Genomic DNA, 22,764 nt, shown 5'->3' on the forward strand with positions numbered 1-22,764 from the left:
GTCGAGGTGTATTTAGATATGCAGATGTGACCTGTCTCAAAAAGGAAGAAATGGCTTATTTTTTATTTTTGTACCTGCACTCTTGTAGATAAGATTGACTTCTAACGTCGACATGAATAAGTTTCTGATATTATTGAAAGATGTATTGAAACGTTAATGGAATACTAAATGCAATGATATATTATCATGATACAGCAACGTTTGTTATACCGTTAGCATCTGATACTTTGATATATATGTTGATTTTGGTATATTTTGAATTAACATTTTATGTTCCAGTGGACTCAGTTAATATAAATATAAACAACACGACAAGAAATGTGGAGACAATTTTATTGAGTTCTACATTCCAGTAGTTGATCGTGCTCATTTCAACTTGTCGTATTGAAAAGGAGGCGTGATACCCACGTGACAGAAGTAACAAGAGGGATGCTCAGTAGAAGACATGAAAAGGCAGATTGATCATTGCTAAAAGAATACAAAAAATGTCCAATTGTAAGATGAGAGAGAGAGAGAGAGAGAGAGGGAGAAAAGAGAAGAGGGGGGACAGCAGGGCATCGGTGCAACAGCAGTCGACATATAAAACTTAGCACCGTATTACTTTTGACATTTAATGGCTACTTTTATCTACCATATACACCTTATTTACATATACAACTTGCTTACTTTCAGAATAACCCTTTGTAAGAAATTCCACCTCTTCACTACAGTATATGGAAGAGATAATCGGCCAGATAGTTGACCATATTTTTATAAACAACCTCGATAAATATAAAGAAACACTGGAACTCTCCGAAGCTTACAATATCGTCCAATTTGTTTATCAACATCGAATCTGGAGCAAAGCGTGTTGTTCTTGTCAGTTGCGTTCACAGCTCCTATGTTTGGCGCACAGCTACAATATACAACATAAGAGCGCTGTTTGATCTTCGTCCTACATTTTGCTCTGAAATCCGAGAGAAAAAGACATATTGAGAGAGAAAGAACGGGAACTGCCGTATACATTTTGTCTATTTACACTGAACACAGATGCTCTTTCCGGGTGGCTTTCTAGTTAATTATAGTAATAGAATGGAAGCTTCAGCCACTATTAATGACCCGACTAGTAAGCGCTTCCCACAATAGATATGAAAGACATCCCAGCTCTCTACATCAGTTTTACACATTCTAGACTTCTCCAACTTCAAAGATGATAATTCCGGGAATATGAGGGATTTTTTTTCAAACGTTAATGAACTGATATCAACCGTGATGACATGCCAAATGACACCTTTCCCATTAGCGTTCATTGATAATCAAATTTTATGGACAGGTTCACATTAATGCAGCAAATTTCTGTTCACATGTGATATCTTTTTTCCCATTGTGACGGACCATATTCCGCCAGGCGACAGGCACGTGAAACTTCGTTATTACTACAGTGAACGAAGCACAGCTACAGTGAAAGTTAGCGATGGCTGTCGCAAGGACCTAATTGACGCATAGCCACCAATCGTTTGAGTTCTGAATCGCTTCCATGTATATAACATATGAACAAAATGGCAAAGAAGACATTAAGCGGCAGCTAGGCCTCCTTAATACACCATATACACGGTAGATAGCACTTTGCTCAGGGCTATGCAGTCCACCCCTTCCAACCGCTCCTGTCTAAACGCGGTCCTTCTCAAATAATTCTACCTCACTGAAAATAACGTGGATCGCCACGCCAACATTCCTTGGGGAAACTTAGCGCTCGTCACCATCGGTCCGAACGTAGAAAAGACACTGTATTCCAAGAGTGGTCCTTGGCCTCTACTGAATGATATAATAATGTATGTACAGAGATAACCGACACTGCAGTGCTGTCATACTGGGTTCAACATGTCAAGCAGTGCAGCCATTTCGGAAGCCACTCCGTTGGCTCGCTTGGAGGACTTGGATTCATCTGACATATTAGTAAGTTGTTAACTATAAGTCCCTTTCGGGCAGTCTGTGTGCGTTGGTTATCTGTCTATAAGAGCAGTTCTCTTGGAATCTGGCAGAAGACGGTGGTGAAGGCAATGGAGCTGGTTATGAAGAATACCCAGAAGAACAGACGGTCTAACAGACGCGCGAGGGTCGTCCACTCCTCGTGGCAGTTCGGAATAATGATCTGTTTGCCGTCCTCTCCGCACCAGCCGCACTTCATGTTTGGAGGACTCAAGGACCGGCCTTCAAACTCGTCCAGATCGTACTTGGCGTTGCCGTTCCCAAACTTGGACATCTCGTAGTTTGTGGTGCGCCGCTTTTTGCCGCGTTTGCATCTCCTCAGCAGGTTCATGATCCATTTGGGCGGCGGGGAGTTGGAGTCCTTCTTGAAGTAGACGTTGGTGACCAGAACTGCCATGACCAGGGAGATGAAAATCATGGTCATGCTCACCCCCAGGATCATATCTGGATAGAAGGAAAGCAACTTTGGTTTTAATGGGAATTGTACAGAATGCGTCATCATACAAATTCAGCTATAAGGCTATAAATTGAAAATAGCAGTCTGGTGTACTGGTACATGCTATCTGAGTTCACATGAGTGCAATTATAGTCATGAAGGGGGAGGGGGTTGCAAGGTGAATGAATCTGCCGATGGAGGTGACTATCAACTACCTTATTCCAATATTCCTCTTGTAATATCTAAATCTTTAAAAGCACTTTGCTGTGATAGGCTACAACAAATAAACGGACAATGACAACTTCGTTTTGTAAAACTACTTGTTATGTATATATACGAGTTCTACACTCATGAGTGCCGGACTTCAAAATAATTTACGTACCTAGGAAAGGTATGGCGTCAGGCGTAGGGGGTAGGTTTTGACTGATGAACATCAGGAAGACAACAAGGGCCAGCAAAATGGTGATCTCCAAGTTCACCTTCTCTCCGGACTCCACGGGTAAGAAGAATCCGAACAGGGACGCCAAGTAGATCAGGATACAGGGGAACACGAGGTTGTAGATATAGAACAGACTTCGACGCTTAAGATGCAGCGTAATTGTGACGTCAGGATAGGGCTCAGCGCAGCAGGCGTACATGGCGACGTGGCGCTCTGACGTAATGTCATTCACCAGCCACTCCTGGTTTTCCGGACGGTAGTAATTGATGTTCTTAAATTCTTCGTCGTCCGTCAGGTTGAGCTCGAAGCCGCTGTACGTCCAGGATATGAAGGTGATTTCACACTGCTGGGCGTCAAATGGGAAATAGCGTACGTTCAGCGTACAGTAAGTTTTGATAACTGCCGGATACATCCACAGAATGCTGCCATCAGAGCTGACGATTGCGTTGGTTGAGGCACCGGAAATGGCGAAGCTGTCGTCTGCGCTGATGAAGAGAATTGGATAAATGGCATGAAATCCTTTAAAATTGCTTATATCGGACAGTGTTTTGAAGTCACATAAATTATATGAAGACATAATACACATTTAGATGGAAAAGACAACGTGCTAATGCCATGCCAAATAAATCGCACTGTCATTACATAGAGATAGGCCTATATTTTAGATCTGTTAATTTTGATGACTGTTGTACTTGACCAATTTAGCAACAAAATTATTTTAGTCAAAGGCATTTTTTCCAATGTTCAGGAGATGATGTTCCTTTCCTCCGGGGAAATATCTTCTAGTATGAACCTTTTTTTCACTCGAAAACGATCTGCAGAATGCGTTTACTGACATTTTGTTTTTGTCACGTTTCACACCAAGTATTACAGTGCCAAAATACATTTAACGGCGTCAATTATATTGCCAAGCCTCTCCACCAACGGGTGATACGTTACGTAATTCCCCTCTGCATCAACCAAATTAATGTTATATTCGCCGACTTTATTCCCTTGAAAACAGGACTATAGCCTATATGCATTTTATCATTTGACTATAGGGATACCTTCAGGAAATCATCATTGGAATAAAATCATTTCGTCTTTATAATACTTAACACCAATCACCGACCACTTTAAATTTTCTTTTAATTAAAATTCTAAACCAGTTTGTTGCTACGCATAAAATGTTCTGCATTTCAATTATTCCCGTTTCGGCCCAGTGGACACCCGTAGTCATGATTCTCTCAGATATGCACTTTCCGAGATATCTGTATAATGCATGATACCAGAATCTTTTATTCCGCCTTCAGTAATTTGATTGTGTAATAACATGTAGTTTCACGCTGTCATTATTTCCATTCCATTAGAACGAGAAGTGTTGCTTTTTTTGTGATTTATCTACAAATTCATTATTTTGTACTGACACCGTGGAAAACAAAGTACATGTATATGAGTCGCTGTGGGATGAATTAAGGTTTTTATAATTACGACTCTTCCCAAGGCGGTTGATGACTGAAAATACCATAGTGACATAATTATGTCGAATCTGAGTTTCTCTCATTTCTCTGATTTTTTCAACCATTTTCTGTACAATCACCGAAAATCAATTTCTAAGATTTTGACAATTTTTAAAAAACATCACCAATACAATCAAGTTTTAACTTTTTGTATTTCATGATATTAATTATTATTATCATGATTAATATTTTTGTTGTTGTTTTTATTTAGCTACTGAACAAATTTAATTTTTATTTTACTTTTGTAGACCATGAAATTATGAAAAGTCACGAAAAACTTTGTTGACTTTGAAACTTTTTCAGTCCTATCTAAGAAATGGCCATGTCATCGACATGTTGAGAAATTAAGAATGTCCGATTATTTATTATGAAAACTTATATATGACTACCCTTTCACTGCGCTTTGTACGAAGAGGTCGGGGAAAAGTCCCTCTGGCGGCAGCCATAAGAAACTTAAAAGAAAGAGGAGGCAAAAACCATTAACCAACACGCTAGAAGAGGATTCCTTGAGGAAAGGTTTTATCCATTTTATTATTGATTTTTGTAAAACAGACGAATTCGAAGTTTTGTTAATTAAATTCCAGTCAATTAAATCAAAAGTCCCCGCAAAATAGACTTGCCTTAACAGCGGTCAGGTATTTTATGTAGTGGTGGTAAATGATGGCAACGCTTTTAAAAAACCTTTGATACGATTCCTTATACACATCGATGCAAGTTTGTACGCCACATTTAGTATTGACATTTTATCTTGCTTTTTACTAAATGGGCAAGCTTAACTTGTTCTGGTGGCCTTGGTACTGTTGGCAAGATAATCCCATCATTTTGCATGGAGCTATTCAGAACAGATGATCCGAGTACTAAATATGGCCGACCCCACTTTAAAAGCGATGCCGCTGATTACCGATGGTCTCCCCGCCTCCACACGCACCATTGAACGCCTTAAATCTCGGCTCCGGGGTTTAGGTGCAAGGTCCCTGCAGCGACGGCGCAGGTGGAGGCGGGGAGACCATGATGGAATTAGCGGTTGGGCTTTTGAAGTGGGGTCGGCCATATTTAGTTGGTGGATCAGTTAGTACTCGGATCACTTATTCTGAATGGCCCCTATTTCTAAGGAAATGAACGGTTTATGTTATACATGGGCATGTATAACATAAATAAATGGTGTCATTTTGATGAAGCAAAACATAAATTGAAATTTAATTTGATAATATTACGTAATTCTACTTTTGTTATGATTATGCGAGAAACCATGCAGCTGCAGTGTTACATTGCGTCCGTCGGTCTATAGACAAATAGTTGCAGAGAGCGATAGTGATATATTAGGGATATCTTCTTCATGAGAGGAAACTGTAGAACGCTTTGTGCGTACTTACTTATTGTTGATGACGACGTCTGGCACCCATATCTGATTGGCTGGAACCCAGATCCGCTCCCTACCGTATTCTGACTGGTTCCACGTCAAGTGCTCATCCCTCCAGCGCTGGAAAGAACGCGTGGATTTAAATAATAGAATAGAATGGAATAGCGATGAAGGATTCATTTTGTAAACTGTTTTATACGCCTCACTAGGATCGGGTGCTAGAATTAACCTTACTATTCTTTCCTATTTCGCTTAAAGTAGATATGCACGAATATATGTATACACAAATAAATGGAATTAAATGACAGAACACACAGGCCTGAATATTTGAAACTTATTAGATGATGAGTGATCAGTTGCTCTCTTGCTGAAATATTGCATCATACTCTTTCTTAAATTGCCAGAGTGATGCATTTAAAAACAACTTGGATGAACAAGTCTCTATAACATTCCTTGAAATGTCTTACGTTTCAACAAACGTAGGAAAAATAACTTACCAATCGAATGGACAGCAGTGCCTGTATTGTTTGGAACTTCTCGTCCTACGAATGATAAAGAATAAAACAGCTTAAAACATATTGTAGCGGGTGATTGGGATCGTGCACTGAGAAAGCCTGTACCATACAGTCATATATGGCGGACCTTTTTGCATAGTGGATGGGGATTAAGGGTATAAAAAATTAGACCCACTTCGCTCAGCAAATATAAAAAGAAGACAAGGGCAAATTTACTATAATACATAGGGCACAGAGATGGACATGGGCTAGGAAGGGAAAGTAGGAAGGGGGAGCCTCGGAAGTCAAGGGTGGGGCATGTGTCCGTTTCTCCGCTCCTTGTTTTAGCGCTTTTCACACACTCCCTTTTACCCTTAATAACTAAGAAAACCCATATCCGAACCGTCCAAAAATCAGAACTTCCGATTTTTAAATTCTCAAGCTTTAATTGTTGGGTCATTATCGTAATGGTGATGGGAACTTGCGGATTCCAATTGTGACCGTAACAATAAGAAATTAGAACTCGAAAACAGGTTTATATATTTGTCAGTCGTCTTTTTCTCGGCGGTTTCAGACAGACTATTGCTTTTTTGTTGTAATTTCCAGTACTTTTTTTTAGCAAGATAAATGTCTAATTTGTGTGCCTTTAACTACCAGTAAAACACCATTGGCTCAAATATCTACTGAATTAACGCGCCGGATCCAGCGCTTGTTACGTAGGGCCTTAGATTTCCGCGTGCAATCAACAGGCATTAAGTGCTCAGAGTACTGGGGCTATTACCGAGGTCAGCTTATTATACCACGCTATTTTCTTCTTCATCACCGTTATTCATGTAACGACGAATCAAATCCAATTGACAGCAAACATTGCTGCGGTAACATGGGCCAAATAGGAGTTTGATTAATTGTACATGGGCTAGGAAATCGACTTAGTAAAAGGCAAAAACATAGGGTGAGGAGTTATTGAGTAGTTGATGCTATTCTCACAGGACCCGTTATATAAACTGCTGCGTTTTAAATGCATACGTTAAACCTTTCTACAGCAAAATATTCAATTTTTTCACCAAAGTGCACCATATCCAAAACTGCATGCTCACAGAGTTACTTTCGTAATGGAGGAGGACAGGCGGCTTTAACTCGTGACGGTAAAAACAGAAACTTTGACCACCAAAACCGGTTTATAGATCTTCAATTTCCCAACAGTTTTTTTTTCATAGGATGTTCTTTGGATAAATGAAAAATTGCTGACAGGAAATAGTTATTGTTTTGCTGTATAAAAATCCAGTAAGATCTGTAAAATTGAGGCGCAGATGGACTTGACAATTCCAAGTAAAAAGATATGTCAACATGCCTAACCTAAACCACCATTATGTAAAACCCAGTAATTGTCATTAAATGGGAGTCATTGGCACCGTACCAAGCGTTTGGGATTTTAGCGCTTACAACGTTCAATTGGGAATACAAACCCTTTACAATGAGACATAATCAATAAAAAGATACCAGCTACTAGCGGTTTATTTCGCTTTTTAAATAGTGTTTTAACCACATCTAACCAATTATAGACATATATGTTACACTGTAAGTGTGTATTACTCATATTCTCGCTGCATCATGATGTTTCACATGGTCGTGTCAACAGCCAAGGACGATTATAACAATAAAGCAGAAAGACTGGCCAGAGACATTTTGAGCCGATTCCTTATTTATTTATTTATTTATTTATTTATTTATTTATTTATTTATTTATTTATTTATTTATTTTGTTTTAAATCCTCCAGTGGGTAACGAAACATTATAGTGGAGTTGGGTCGCCATGGTGACAAATTCAACATATTGAGTGTTGTGTATCACCTGGAACCCATACTGGGTACATCATGGGGACAGCACAAGTTTCAGCTTTGTGTTCCTGCAGCATTATCCACTCAATATCTTCGAAATTTCAGTATCACATATTATGGTTGAGTTAGGACCTATTATACAGGTTTGTTTTATTGGTCCAATGGTTGCAGTAGAGAAAAAAGACCTGGTCATTTGGTAGTGCTGGTCATTGCGAGTGCTAATTTCTTTTCCATTGCTTTTAGATCGCACATTAAAAAAGCATCTGGACTTAAATTACCAATTTCTCAAAAACAACGATTATGCATATATTATACTCCGTATATTGCCCCTAGAAAATGTGCAAGGAATTAATTAACCTTTTAACGGTTGCGAATTTCACACAAGGGCATGCTTTGTTAATAATTTGATTTTATGCAATTGATTATTTGTATTTAAGAGCAAATTTAAATAGGAAAATGGATGATAGATAAGAAGAAAAGGGGACAGAGCGGTGCTTGATATGGAGACTTGTTTCCATACATTCGGCCTGGTATTTTCTAAATGAGGGGTGAATGGTTTGATTTACTAATAGATAGCAGGAGAGACAGATATCGTCTAATACATACTGTTTTTAAATCGACATAGCGATAAACCTAAGTGAATTGCTCCGTATGTAGTTTTCACCAAATAGTGAAAAATTGTTTTCTGCCTTAAGTATATGCATACGGCGTATACGCAGCATACAAACGGGTTTTGTAATATAAATTATTTGATTCAAACAACATAGTCGCAATCTTTTTTTTTTTCAAATTAGCCAATACTGCATGGACTTCCCTTTTTGGATTATACATCTGATCAATCTTTGGGAAATGCAAAGTTGCTTGTTGCAATTTTAAGACGTTCCAAATCAACAATGGCATCCTGTTGTCCCCAGGCGACCGTTTACATCGATAGCATTTCTTTTTTTTTGCAATCAAATGCAAACCAGAATCCTGTACATACATCAAAGTTGTCATCCTGGAACAGCTAAAACAAATGCTCTTCTTTGATGACATTGTATTTATATTGTGAGAAAAGTTAGGCTTTTCATAATGGGTACAGTTGTATCCCCGCCATCCGAACGATATGCCGTCAATTTGACGTGTACTGTTATAAATAGAAACTCTACAACCAAGGCGCATATAGTCGTACAGTTGTACAATTTCGAGAACACTGACAACCGCTCTCTGTAGGTTTCTACATCTATGGCAATGTCGTATTTTACAAACTGATACACTGAACTGAAATTTCCCACAATCAATGTTTTTCTAATTTTTTCCGATCTGCTGAATATCGAATCAAAGATATGATGTCTGAAAATCAATCTGTTTCTTGTTAGGTGGGTGGTTAACTTGGAGATAAACTTTTGCTTTCATTATTCCTCAGCAAAGCCATTGTTTTGAAAAAGTATCCGTTTTCCGCGAAATCTTGTCCCGCTAACATGCCAATGTTGCGAAAACTGATGTCCTGAGAATGAAATGATAGTGTGAAAAGTGGAGAGAGTCATTTCTAGGAAATCTACTACATTTAGTCGGGACAATAACAAGTGAGGTTCAGAGCAACTACTCACCGTGTCAAGAATGTGGTACAGAGATATGGCTATTTTGATATTGATGGCTGTGCTGTCGTTCTTCACGGGCCGAGTGGACCTGTCGTACCGTTCCAGTAACATCTTCTTGATCCTGTACTCCTGTGACGCGGTGAACGGTCTCTCGGCACACACGGAGTGCAGCGCTGCAATGACAATATGGTGTGAAGCAGTTAACAACGGTTAGGACATCGTTAAAATGACTATTTATCGGTTGTTTGCTATTCAACATTCCCTCTCTCCCTCTCCCACCATCCCTCTCTTCATCCCTCCTCCCCTCTCTCACTCTCTCTCTCTATATATCCCTATCCCTCTCTCTCCTCTCTCTCTCTCTCTTTAACACACACACAGACACTTTATAAACCTTTCCTCTTACATTTTCAACATAAAATGCAACGATACATGAAATTTCAACAATTCTGTAAGCAAAATATACCGTCAATTCTATGTTAGCCTAAATGTCTTTAGTTAATCTGATCAAGACAGTCTCTTCATAAGTCACCGGTGAAAACCATGAATATGAGTCGATCGAGTTATTGGGTTCGGATACATTCTAGATGTGTAAAAGTCGCTATATTACTAAATTACATTTACATATTAGATTACACCAATTTATGGTGTAACGGACCCCGTGCCATAGCCATTGTAGGCAAAATCGTGACCTTGGATTTGATCCACTTTAATGGTTTGCATATCAAACAGTGGACTCCACTGGCGAGTGTCTTCGGGGTACAGATTAAATTAACCTTCGTGTCGTTATCCTGCGTGAAATTGATGAATGACAGTTGTGTCATCAGGATTATTAACTACTCATCTCAGGCAGACTGTCTGCTGCTTGTTTTGTGCCGTACTCTACCACGAGTGTTTTGGGGAAATCCGTATTTTGGTGACAACGCTACAGGAGAAGTGTCAAAACTCTGGATTTGATACTTGGACATTTTACGGCCGGACAGTCAGACCCCCCCCCCCCCCCGAACCCCAATAGGCTAATAGGCGATTCTACCCAGACAATATTTTTACTACACAATGCAAACTGAATCATTTCCCCAAACATGACCATCTCTAGTGTTAAAGACATTTTCTCGACAGCGACATTAGTCGATTTGAGGTATTGAACATTTATCCGGTTTATATATTTACATACATGTATAAGAAAATATGTTTTATAGTGGTTACATTGTGTTCTCGTACGTCAGACATTTCAAACGATTTATCATTATATACTGAAAATATTTTATCGGTAATAGTTTCATCATTAAATCGTATGTTTCCCATACGTTCACCGCATCACTTATTAAAACGCTATTTTTATTTGAATGCCACCAGTATTTTTCATGGTCACATAAATGTACGTTCACGTTTCCTGTGTATCGGATAAGACTTGAAATGGTGTTCCCAAGGGGTCTTGAAAAGGGCAGACGCATAACTGTTGAGAGAACGTGTTTCTATACGCGTGTGTACAAAAAGGAATACGTGCGGTTGTTGATTCTTTCCATAACTGTCAGCCGTTCATATCGGCCATCATATTATATGCATATAGAAGCATTTCACAGTTAGAGGGGTCTAAATAGTTGATTAACAATCGCAATTGTTGGTTATCAACTAAAGATGGATAAATGGGAATGATTTGATATTACTGAGAGTTTAAGTTTAAAAGACTTTTATTGGAGGTGCTTGCGAAGATGGAAATTAGATGAGGAAATGTATTAAGTTAACATAATCAGATAATCTATTGGCATTTGATTGAAGAGGTTACTCTGGGATATTTCAATGTTATGCCATAAAAAATGTAGTATAAATGTCGAATCGCACATGTGTAAGATAAATTGCTTTCCCAGCGCATGAGAAAATTGTCCAGGAGAATATTGTTGGGCAGGGTGGTGGTGTTGGTGGTGTTGGTAGGGGGTCGAGGGGGGGGCAGTCTTTTCTGTAGCAAAAATATAAATTGTAAAACGGCTCCGGTTGATCCTTTACTAGTCAGAAACTCCCAGGGGAAAACTGAACCGGAAAGGGGGAGTCGAGGGACTACTGGAATTGTCCTTAAATTCTATGAGTTTTCCACGAACTAGAAGCACAGCACAGTTTCATTTCAAGTGATATTCTGTCTTGCAGCCTATCAATTTCAAGCATCTGACGCAGGCAGACAAATTAGATAATGTTATCTGCGGAGAATCAAATTGAGTTTTGCAATCATTTCCAGATAAGCAGAAGGAAATGTAATACAGGTCTTGTATATATATTTGATAAAGGAACGGATAACGCAGATTTCATCTGCCCGATGTGTCAATAAAGAGAACGCTCATGTTCCAGTGACGTAGTCAAATCAAAGATACTTGAATTAAAATTGGCAGTGGGTATCTAAGATACTGAAAACGAATCGGTTACATCTAAAAACATGTAAAGTCATATAAGTGCGCATGCAATGCATGTAAAGGCGCCATTGGATCTTCAGATGAGGAACGGAGTCGCGGGCAGTGTTGACTTTTGCCGAGTGTCTGTTACTGCACATCATATGTGAAGTATAATAGTTTTAAGTATAATATTGCACAACATTTTTTTCATGAAACTGTTTTCATGTTTTCGTAAACTGAAAAGGCTCGAAAAGCTAAGCCGGGTCGGTGGAACTTTCCATTGTTTTAGTGCAACGAATGACTTTCCCCGTCCGTTCTCTTATCACCCGCGCCAGCTTTGCTTTTATCCCCCCCAAATCCCGGAGACATACGGTGTTCATGTTAAATGACGGCCTTGCTTTAAATGCACAGTATCACGTGACACATTTTACTTAATGTCTACCGCAGTCAATTTTAAACTGTTAGGTTTTTAAGGAAAAAAATAACAACGCAATGCTTTATTAATTATCGACAAAAGAGATCTCGGTGAAACTTTTTGGATTGGATACAATATTTGTCATTTTGAAAATAAGTAACGGAAACGGTTTGAAAAGTTGTTCAGTATAAATAAATAAATAAATAGGTATCAGTTATCGCTGTTACTGTCTTATGTCACAATGCGGGAGCTCGGAACGACTCTCCTGGCGACTTGCCTCAAAATGGCCCACGGATCGCTTCTCGTTAATTGGGAGCAACCTAATCTTCAACAATGAAATCAAACTGCCGATATAAACCGAATTATAGAAAGAGATACCCCTATGGCTATCGACATGTTTGTCACACTTATTAACACAGAGTTCAAGAGTGATTGATGATAGTAAATAGTGGTCACACTGTCAATAAAGGGAAAATAAACGTATCCTAAATCAGAGAGAGAGAGAGAGAGAGAGAGAGAGAGAGAGAGAGAGAGAGAGGATTATAAGTGCCAACGATCGAACGGCAGATAAAAATGCTATTTTCCTTTAACGTTGGAGATATTTTATGATTTCTTACAGAAATGTGTTAACAAGAATGAAGTAGAGTTTTCTATAATCATTAATGCATGTGTGCATTAACTTTAAAATGGCCAAATTTTAGAGAAGTTAAATCATTTACACGGCAGAATACCTGGCAGTAAAGCTATCAACCTATCTAACGCTGATACACATGACAAAGATGTTTCAATGATGACGTAAAATAATACGTCCAATATGCCGACCACGTTGTCAGACTATCTGCAATTCCATTGCTTTGCTTTTCGATTTAACACCTTTTGGTTTGCTTACTCAAGCACAACTGAAGCGCGCGACAGCCTAGCTTGGCAGCCTTCTGTTAGGATAATTAATGCGTTGGGCAATTTATCAATATTTAGATCAGAAAGCTACTGCATGAAGGAAATTACAAACTGCCTGATCGAATTTGACTATTTGCAAGGCAATTTCGCCCATTATGCCATGTTACCTCGAGCACTTGTAGAAAACGATTTCGCAGTTTGCCCGGAGCTGTGCTCTCGTCTGATGAAATACAACATGGACGAAAAGTACTTTGCTTTTCCTTCCGACTTCCATTTCGTCAGATTTAGTTTAAGTGCTACTTGGCCATTAATTACAGTCAATAATGATGAAATTTATTTTACTGTAATGATTTTCCAAATGACAAAATAACAAATTTTACTTTTTTCATTTTTTTGTTGACCTGTCAATCTGGAAACGTGCAATTAAGTAAAACACAAGTTTCACGATAACTTATACATGAACTTTTATAATAAGGTAGGTAGGTGGAAGGTATCTCAGTTCATTTTCTGTATACAATGTGTTTTAGATATAACGTTTGGTCATATACCTGGGGTTTGAAGAATCATAACTTAACTTACAAAATACAACCCCAAGGGTTATTCTTAATGGTCCTGTTAAAAAGCCTTTTGGCAATCGAAAAGAATTGAAGCTCCAAGTGCTAGTGCACGTGGCCGTTCATTACTTTGGAGTCACGTAATAGGTTAATATGCAAGTGCTCCAAATGACTTAATTACCATCAAGTGCACTTTACTAACACGAAATTGGCCGATGTTTCACTGACCGAGTGGATGAAAACCAATACTTCATTCTCAGTTTTGGGCAAACCACAATACCAGGAATAGTGTATGTGGACAATTGTTTATTTCTGTTATTGCCGGTCTGTAATTAAGGTCCTCCCCAGGGGCAACAGAGCCGTAGAAGTTGCGGAGATCGAGGCTTCAGGTCTTTCCGGTCACTTTTACAGGTTTATCAACGTCACTCGCCGATCTAAAAGAGTTTTGGATTGATTTGTTTAATCGTGCCTGTAGCTCTCGGATAAATTGTTGACGTTTAATTATCCTAGGATTTAGTTTGGATTCCATGAATCATTTCATATATAACGACGGAATTATAAATCGCCGCTGTGTCCGATGACTAAAAAGCAGCTTAAGACTAATACAAACACTATCATTACTTGCTTGACTTGACCGGTCGTTCCGTTTCGAAGATAAGATGAACGACTGACCCGTCATCTGAGTTAAGATCTTATTTTTTCAGGTGCCTTCTGTGTATTTTCTTGAAGAGTTTATGAAACTCAGTCCCCTTTGTCATGGAATGATCACCCCGTTACTACTTTACTCAGTCTCCGTCCTTCAGATGTCTAAGTTTATCCGTTGGCCAACTCATTTAGAGAGGGTTTTTTCTTTGGCGTCTGTTACGTATATATTGGTATATATTTTTCTTTAATTTTATTTATATTCCTTTACTACACTGTTGATAATGATGGTATGCTTTCAAGTCTTAAATTATTTTGCAAGGTACCCTGAAAGGTTCGTGGAATGCACCAATTGGATTATTATTATTATTATTATTATTATCATTATTATTATTAGTAGTAGTAGTAGTAGTAGAAGTAGTAGTAGTAGTAATAGTAGTAGTTATAGTAGTAGTAGAAGTAGAATTAGTAGTAGTAATAAAATTGACTATTTTTTTCACGCATTTACATACTGCAGTCTAACCTGGCTTTGGCATTCAAAACAAATTTTTACATACTACACATATTTTCAAATTCGGTAATAGACGCATGGTTTTTATCCGTCACGATAGATGTTTCGACATTTCTTCTTAAGTAGGTAAAAAATCCGGGATTTTAGAAATTTCAATAATATTCATGGCAAAATTCTAAGTAGTTTTATCATTAAAAATATTACTCCTTTTCCTTTACTTACAGATCTTCCCATTTCTTTTAAAATCCATACATGAGTTTATAATGATTTACTAAAACACGGAGTCTTCTTTTTCTAGCATTGACAAAACATCGCTACGTTAGTCGATCGAAAGTTTCCTCATTACTAAAAATTGTATAATTTGTTGATTGAAATACCTAATGTATGCCCCATGGAAGGAGCATTGCATTTAAATATTTTATTTAGAACAAAGTAATACAATATCATGAACATATTTAATAGACGTAGATTTGTATGTTTAAAATCTACAACGCCCTTGTTCTGTTACTTTTGGTCTACTGTATCCGTGATTTCTATGCAGGCCATAAATGAGATGAACCGATGAACTTATCTCAGCATTTTTTTAAACAGCCTTACTTTACTCAGAGTGGCACTAAACCATGGAAGTACGACTTGTATGTCACTAATATATCATGTAATTGTAGAATTCAATAACCTACTCAATACAAAGCTTGTTCAAATAAACATCACCTCTACCTGTAACCGAAAGCGTCTCTCAACCTGCTAATCGACCACTCTAGTCGGCTAATCGTTGTAAATATTTAGACGGCTTTTAACGTGGGTCTCAAATAGCTGCGCGCGTTATTAGAATAACAGAGCAAAGTCAAAATGAAATAGTAGGGCAGTTTTTGCGACCATATTAATCAATATTTCAAAATAATACAATTAAAAAACAATGTACAGAATTTTCAATCTGGATTTACTGAAACTTGCTTCATTCATTGTTGACAACAAATAACCGTGCCCCAGCCATTTATTGTCTTGTAATGAAGAGAAATGTTTTTCTCTACATTCCTAGTCATGTAACTCGAGGCCCCAGGTGAGTGGTTTACCAGCCCGCCCAGACGATGTGACCCACAGCCAAGTTATTCTGATCATTACGGGGGTATTATAACGATTGGAATGTCAAAACAACACAGCTGGGACCCACTTCTGGAACGAGCTCAAGGCGAACGCTGATCTTAAGGCTGAATCCGAAAGTCAAATGTAATATCTGACCCTCACGAATCAGGGATGAACGCCATACAGTAAATGAACGCCTATTTTAAAGATAAAAAGTTCAAGAGATTTAGATAGAAATTCACTGTATTTAGGCAGATGTCTCTAGACTGATACTGGGTTGAAGTTGACCAGATGTGTGACATCTTAAAGCAAAGATTAGCTTCTCACTTAATTTAATTTGTGAAACTGGGCATTGCAGTCAACCAAGAGTCCCTGTAAGCCGCCGAATTCTACATACCGAACCAGACGAAAGTTTGGACTCAATTTTACCATGGTTACTCAGCTGGTGGAGCGTTTGCCCCCGGCGCAGGAGAGACAGGGGTTAAATTATATTATTTTGGAAGGCAGAGCCTTACCGAAGGCCATTATAAAGATGGTTCTTGCTGTTTCCTCGCTAAATTATCAGCAAATAGAGGACGAAGCAGGGGATTAGTCTTCTCACGACAGCTTGGGTTTTTACAATATTTGCCTTCCCCTCCTCCCTCACACACACACACACACACACACACACACACCCAGAAGTGATGATTCAGGAAACAAGGATAAATTGTAAAGCCGGACGATTTCGTTAATGGACAAACTAAGGTCATAAAACCAACCGTCACCTAATACTTTTACCGGTTACCTTTGATGTACATCAATGGTAACCAACTATCAATTTATCTTGTTGACAAATGCATTTTCCAGTAAGGCCATCACGGCACATAAAAGTAAGACTTTAGGAGAAACAATCAGATAGTGTTCATTGTGAAATGTTCTAGATTCTAGAACGCTCACTCCACCACCCCACCACCCACCCCTCAGCGTTCATCTCCTAATTCGTTTGCTTGGAGACTTTTAACTAAACACCCCTTATTGATATGGTACAATGTGAGATGCAACAGTGTTAAAACTCATCAGTGCTAAAATGCGAACCATTCCAGGATTGGGTTACAAAGACTCAGATTTCGATGGCAAAGCTAAAAAGCATCACCCAGACTACCGTGTTGGACTTCTGGGAATGCTGGAACGTTCGGGGAATACTGCACGAGAACTGAAATTAAACGTGTTATTTGAGGTTTCGGCCTGTTCTTCAAAACCAGAACACCTGTTGTCTGCATATAAGATTGCAAGCAAGCAGATTGCATTTCTGTTTGAGCACTTTTATAACACATGGTTTGGACATTGGGTATTTTGCTGGGATTCTACGGGATGACATGGGTTTTACCCGCACGAAAACGCAGTAGATGCTCCAGCGCAGTAGACTACTGCAATCATACTGCAAATATGCCTCAAATCTGCTTCGCATTGGGAGCTAATTAGCATATTTGAAACATGCTTCTATCATGCTGCTAATCTACTTCATTAATGCTCCTCCTCTGTAGAACCCTATGTAATTTTTGAAGTAGAATTGCAGTAGGGTATACTGCATTTCTACTGCAAATATGCTCCACACCACTACTGCGTTAATGCTTCTTTGATACTTCGATACTACTGCATTTTCGTGCGGGTAGTGTAAATAGATTAGAAGAAGTATTAAAAAACAAACCATACGGCAAAACCAAGTAATTGTATTTAGCTTAAACGCTGCAGTTATAACATAATGGTATTTTATGGCCACGAACGGCCATTGGATTTCTGCTGGCACTGCCGTCATGGCTAACGCACATTTATCTAGTAAAGACAACAAAACGAATTATTTTAAGCGAGTACCTCTGGAAAGCCGACACCAATCGAAGTTTTCAGACGACATTTAGGAAGTCATTTCCATCCACAGGATATTATCAATTCACTGAACAAAAGTAAAGGATCGATCCGCTCTCGACGCTGCGAGCCAAATGTTCAATTTTTTATATTCATTTTTACTTTTCTGTTTGAATCCAATACATGATTGTTTATTCTTTGCCACAACACATACACGGTAACCTGCAAATAATGTGTAAATCATGTTCAAGAGAAAATTTTTGATTTAATATTCATAGTTAAAGATTTCTGTGTGCGGGGGCCGTGCTGAGGTGAGACATGCAGCAGAAGAGAAATGAAGTCAATGGCAAAGAACTTCAGTGCTAAATGTACGTGTCACACAAGACCAAAGACATGCTTAAGGACGCCTCCATTCTTTCAATTATACTTTGATGTCAATAAACATCATCATGCTAAAACGAAAGTCTTGTTTTCAACTACGGTCGGTTCAGCAATAGAAGCGTTCTGATCATATCGTAAAGTTCTGTTCTATAAAAGGCGCTAAGCTGTCTTGTTGGAAGATCAAATGTGAAGATAACGCAGTTGTCAATGGACTGTAATCCCTTTAGTTATTGTCGAAACCCCGCAGTTTTGTCGTGTCAGTATATTTTCAAGAAATGCCGTTCACGGACACCCTGGCTCCGCCAGTCCTGGGTATGATTGCTGCATGCAGTGAATGCACTAAGACTCCGTTCACATGAAAAATCTATTTTCTAAAAATCTATTTTCTATCCGCGGTATCTTGTGATCACTCGGAGCGCAGCCGAGGATTAATTACAGTTTTGGAAGTAACTGGCTCGCGCTGCCAGTAATTACGCCGCGGGGTATTCAGGGCACAGACCGTGATCACAGTGATCACAAGATACCGCGAATAGAAAATAGATTTTTAGAAAATAGATTTTTCATGTGAACGAAGCCTAATTACTGGTTTTTAAACTGTTGGAAGCAGGGGGGTGGTATGTGTCTGTAAAAGTACATGTTCTTCCTTCCGTCCAGGTGAACCTCATTCCTGTCATATTTCGATAGTTCGCAAACTTTCAACACAAACGTTCGGGATGAGAACATGTACATGTATAAATACCAAATCGACAGGTTAAGGTAAAACTCACCTCTCAAGGTTAACATTTCAGGTTTCACCTTTGCAAAAACGAGATATTCTTCATTATTTTCACAGAGAGATATTTGTTCGAGTTCACTCCAAGTATTAAACATGAGTGATTGTGATAGAAATATCAATTTCAATATTTAATGCATGTTGCCATCTTTTGCATTTATTTCCGAATAGACCCTTGTATCGGAGATATACAGAGTTCTCACCGTGATTCGTGTTCTAATGGCCTAACCTTCAAATCCCAAATCAATATTAACTTCAGATTTTTGTAAGTTGTAACGCCTAGAGAACTAACAGAATGACATAAAACGGATGGTTTTCCATTCGAAGCACAACTTAATAGGCAATCTTTCCATTTGAAATTGATGCCAATGCGCAAATCGGGGATATCTCTATTGGTGGACCATTGCCTGTTTAATTGGCCAGGATACCGCTGATGGTTGACCGATAGCGCGGCAGAAAAATAACAACTTAAGTGAAATCGTTGTTAACTTGACTGGATTTGGAACTAACAAAGGGAAATTATTCCCTATTGAATCAAGTCGTGTAATTAAATACATTCATTATAAACTGATGATAATGACACCCGTAGAAAGCTTTGACACCTTCGGTAAAAGTTCAGTTTTAATACAAAGTGGCATTTACATAGCGTTATCGAGGCAGCGTTCCGTGGTTAATGTGTCCGGCCTTAGACGTCGTTTCTATATTGCTCAGGGAGAGATGTTTCATATTACGTTGGTATATAAACATAAATATGTTATTCTCAGATGAAAAAAAAGGCAATTTGAATTTTATCATCAAATAATTGATTTACGTGGACATGGGGGACTTTTGCATTAATCAAATTCCAGTTAAACTTCTGTACATTGTTTCGATCGAGTGGCGAGGATTTTTGGGAAATTGCAGTACTCTTTTGTATCAACTGCAAAACATAAATGAACTATATAAATCTCGATTTTAAAGAAAGGAAGGTTTTTAAGCGCACTGAGTAGTACCTAATATAAAATGTTCCAATTTAATTACATGGTAAATAATTCAAGTGCCGCCCGCCTTTGTATTACGCTACACGTAATGTGGCAGTTTGTACGAGCATGACCTTGTAACTTAATGCTCTGCTCTCAGACAAAAGACACTGTTTGCTAGGTAAAGTACGGCAATTATTTTTTTAAATTTCTATTTATTATTTTCCATTCATTTTTGTCGATCGGAGGTTTGTTCTCAAATCCGTAAACTGTATTCAGAGCACGAAAAACCATCCATCCGCTACAGTTTTTTGAAAATAAAATACAACCAGGGAGGGACAAAACTGTATGACGCAGAAGAAAATATAACGCCTAACTTATCAGTCAGCAATGTTTAACAGCTAGAGACCTAACGATTTATCACAGAAAATACATAGACGTTGAATTTTGTTTGAAAACGGAGACGCTGCTCCTATAGTTTTTGTAGATAGCCTGTAGTGCTTACCTTATCTTTGCTCAGTACTTTTTATATGAATTTCTATTCATGATGTTTATAATTATCATTTTTGGGATGTATTTTCTTATGATGAACGCCTTTGGTTCGACCTTTCTTCGACCATACTTTGGCTTACATTGAGAACATACTGTAAACGGAATTAAGTACGAATGAAAGACGATTCTAAATGATAATTGCCATAACTAAGGAGGATTCACAAAAAGGCACAAAAGCGCCATGCAAAGACGAGTGGTAAATAGACTTAATAATTTACAATGCTAACATTGTTATCGGATACGTTTTCGGGCAAGAGAGAACAAATGAGTTTGGCATTAACTTTGAGCCCAGTTTATAAGTCTCTTTACGCCCAAACAATATCAGTAGTGGTTCATTTCTTTAAGAAATAGGGTCGGTTTAACAAAGAACAAATACATGTAAATGTCTAATATTTCAGAACGATTATTACCGTATTCTAAATTCTGTGTACCGTGTGTCTAAATGGACGACTCTTATTATCGGTGCTTAAGTGAAAGCTCTTTATTAAGATTTCCGCGTGAAACGTGGCCTGTTGATAATTCACTCGACAGATGAATCAAAAGCATGACTATACATTTTAATAAGTTAACACAGCGGTTAATAGAGAACGCAAACGAGTCAACTTATGACACCAATTCCTCATTTAACTTTTTCGTCTTGTCTTTGTCGATAGCCTATTCTACTCTTGAAGTTATTGAATTCATCAAAAGTTAACGAACATGTTCAAAAACGTTTGGACTTGTGCAAGAGCTCCAATTTTAACCTACTTCATATTTCATCAATTTCAATACAATGCAGACATTCATACCAAAATGGATTTAAGTACATATGTAAGTACCGTGTAAAACCATTCGGATGTAATTGTTTTATACAAATATTGTTCTTGCCATATACTTTATTTTTCATTCTGCAGTACCAATCTACGATTTTTTTCTTAAATTTGTGTAATTTAGAAAAATAACAATTTTTGCAGATTTACAGTTTATTCCACGCGATGTTCTCATTATGTGAAAAGATTCATCCAGCCCGCATTAGGCGAGAAACATTCTATACTGCTCGTGATGTGTGAGCTTAAAAATAGGTACATGTATATTGCATATTTACAAGGCCAATCTTATGATTAGAACATTCTCTTCACCTTAAAACCTTCTTGCCCTAAACACGGTGCCCGACTATAAAAAAACGCAATGACACTTAGCGATCATTTTAAGAATCTGAAAAGAACTCTCCATGCCTTGATAAAAGGTCTTATTATTTTCTACATGGCAAATAAGACAAAAGAAAGAAATATCCATATGTTATATTAATGTCCATATTTAACGGCGACGTTTAATTAAAGTATGCTCTAGTGGACTAATGTACTTTACTGATACAGTGAACTCGATGCGAAGAACGTTTACTTCAGTAAATATAACATAAGGAAAACTTACCAGAAACCAACAGCACGGTAACGACGGTCACCAACGTCGCTGAATGTCTCATTTTCACGAAGAAAGGTATGTCTGACTGTGATTAAGTCCAGTTTAATTCCAGCTTGGTGTACATGCGTGTTAAGACGCTCAATAATTGGTATTAGGACAGTTTGTCTGATCGCCTCCGTGGTTTAGGTGGCTCTGTGCACTGATTGGATGGCGGCAGCTCCACTCAGTGACGACACCAAGGTTGAAGGCGCAGCAAATTAGTTGTTGGATTCAAGACGCCAGTTTTTCAACAGCGGGCTCTGAAGAAGAATCGCACAGCTGGTTAACCTTATGGCCCGTTCAGCTTTCACGTCTTAGATAAATACAATAATGTTTTCAATTGATGGGAAGGTTCCTAATGACAAACAGTTGCTTTGACTGTCATTGACTCGGCAGAAAATGAGACTATTTGAAAGTGCGCTGTTTGTTGATGCAGGTAGTAATGTACACACAATGGACATAGATTCTTCATGTAAAAATATAGCATTATGAAAAGCGCATCAAAGACCCAAGGACCCAAGGAATATCGACGCACATATCCATACATTGACGCATTATTTACAGATACAAAGACATACAGATCTGTTTCAGTAGAAGACGTATGCCTGGGCTATCATTTCGTCATACATTTTACTTTGTTCCCTTGGTCTGAAAAAAATTAGTACAACTCAAATATTGTTTTATTATCATATAATTTAACACCAACGTATGATTTAACACACGT

General features: G+C 38.2%; 1 protein-coding gene across 1 annotated transcript; it reads right to left on the reverse strand.

Annotated features, from left to right (window-relative positions):
* Positions 1-319: 319 nt before the first annotated feature.
* On the reverse strand, positions 320-22,229 carry LOC106171689 (neuronal acetylcholine receptor subunit alpha-9). The gene is made up of 6 exons (XM_013552133.2): positions 22,011-22,229; positions 9,624-9,787; positions 6,200-6,244; positions 5,716-5,822; positions 2,787-3,328; positions 320-2,412 (listed from the first exon to the last, which is right to left on the reverse strand). Exons 1-6 carry the CDS (start codon positions 22,060-22,062, stop codon positions 1,991-1,993), a joined length of 1,332 nt encoding a protein of 443 aa, XP_013407587.1. The 5' UTR covers positions 22,063-22,229; the 3' UTR covers positions 320-1,990.
* Positions 22,230-22,764: the final 535 nt, after the last annotated feature.

Source organism: Lingula anatina, chromosome 7, assembly GCF_051362555.1.
Source record: "Lingula anatina isolate TDL-2025a chromosome 7, LinAna3.0, whole genome shotgun sequence".
Taxonomy (NCBI): domain Eukaryota; kingdom Metazoa; phylum Brachiopoda; class Lingulata; order Lingulida; family Lingulidae; genus Lingula; species Lingula anatina.

Coding starts and splice junctions, on each gene's coding strand:
- LOC106171689 (XM_013552133.2), bottom strand. CDS start 22,062: ATGAGACATTCAGCGACGTTGGTGACCGTCGTTACCGTGCTGTTGGTT. Junction 9,788..22,010: donor TACCGTGCTGTTGGTTTCTG/GTAAGTTTTCCT, acceptor TTGTCATTGCAG/CGCTGCACTCCGTGTGTGCC. Junction 2,413..2,786: donor TGACGCCATACCTTTCCTAG/GTACGTAAATTA, acceptor CCTTCTATCCAG/ATATGATCCTGGGGGTGAGC.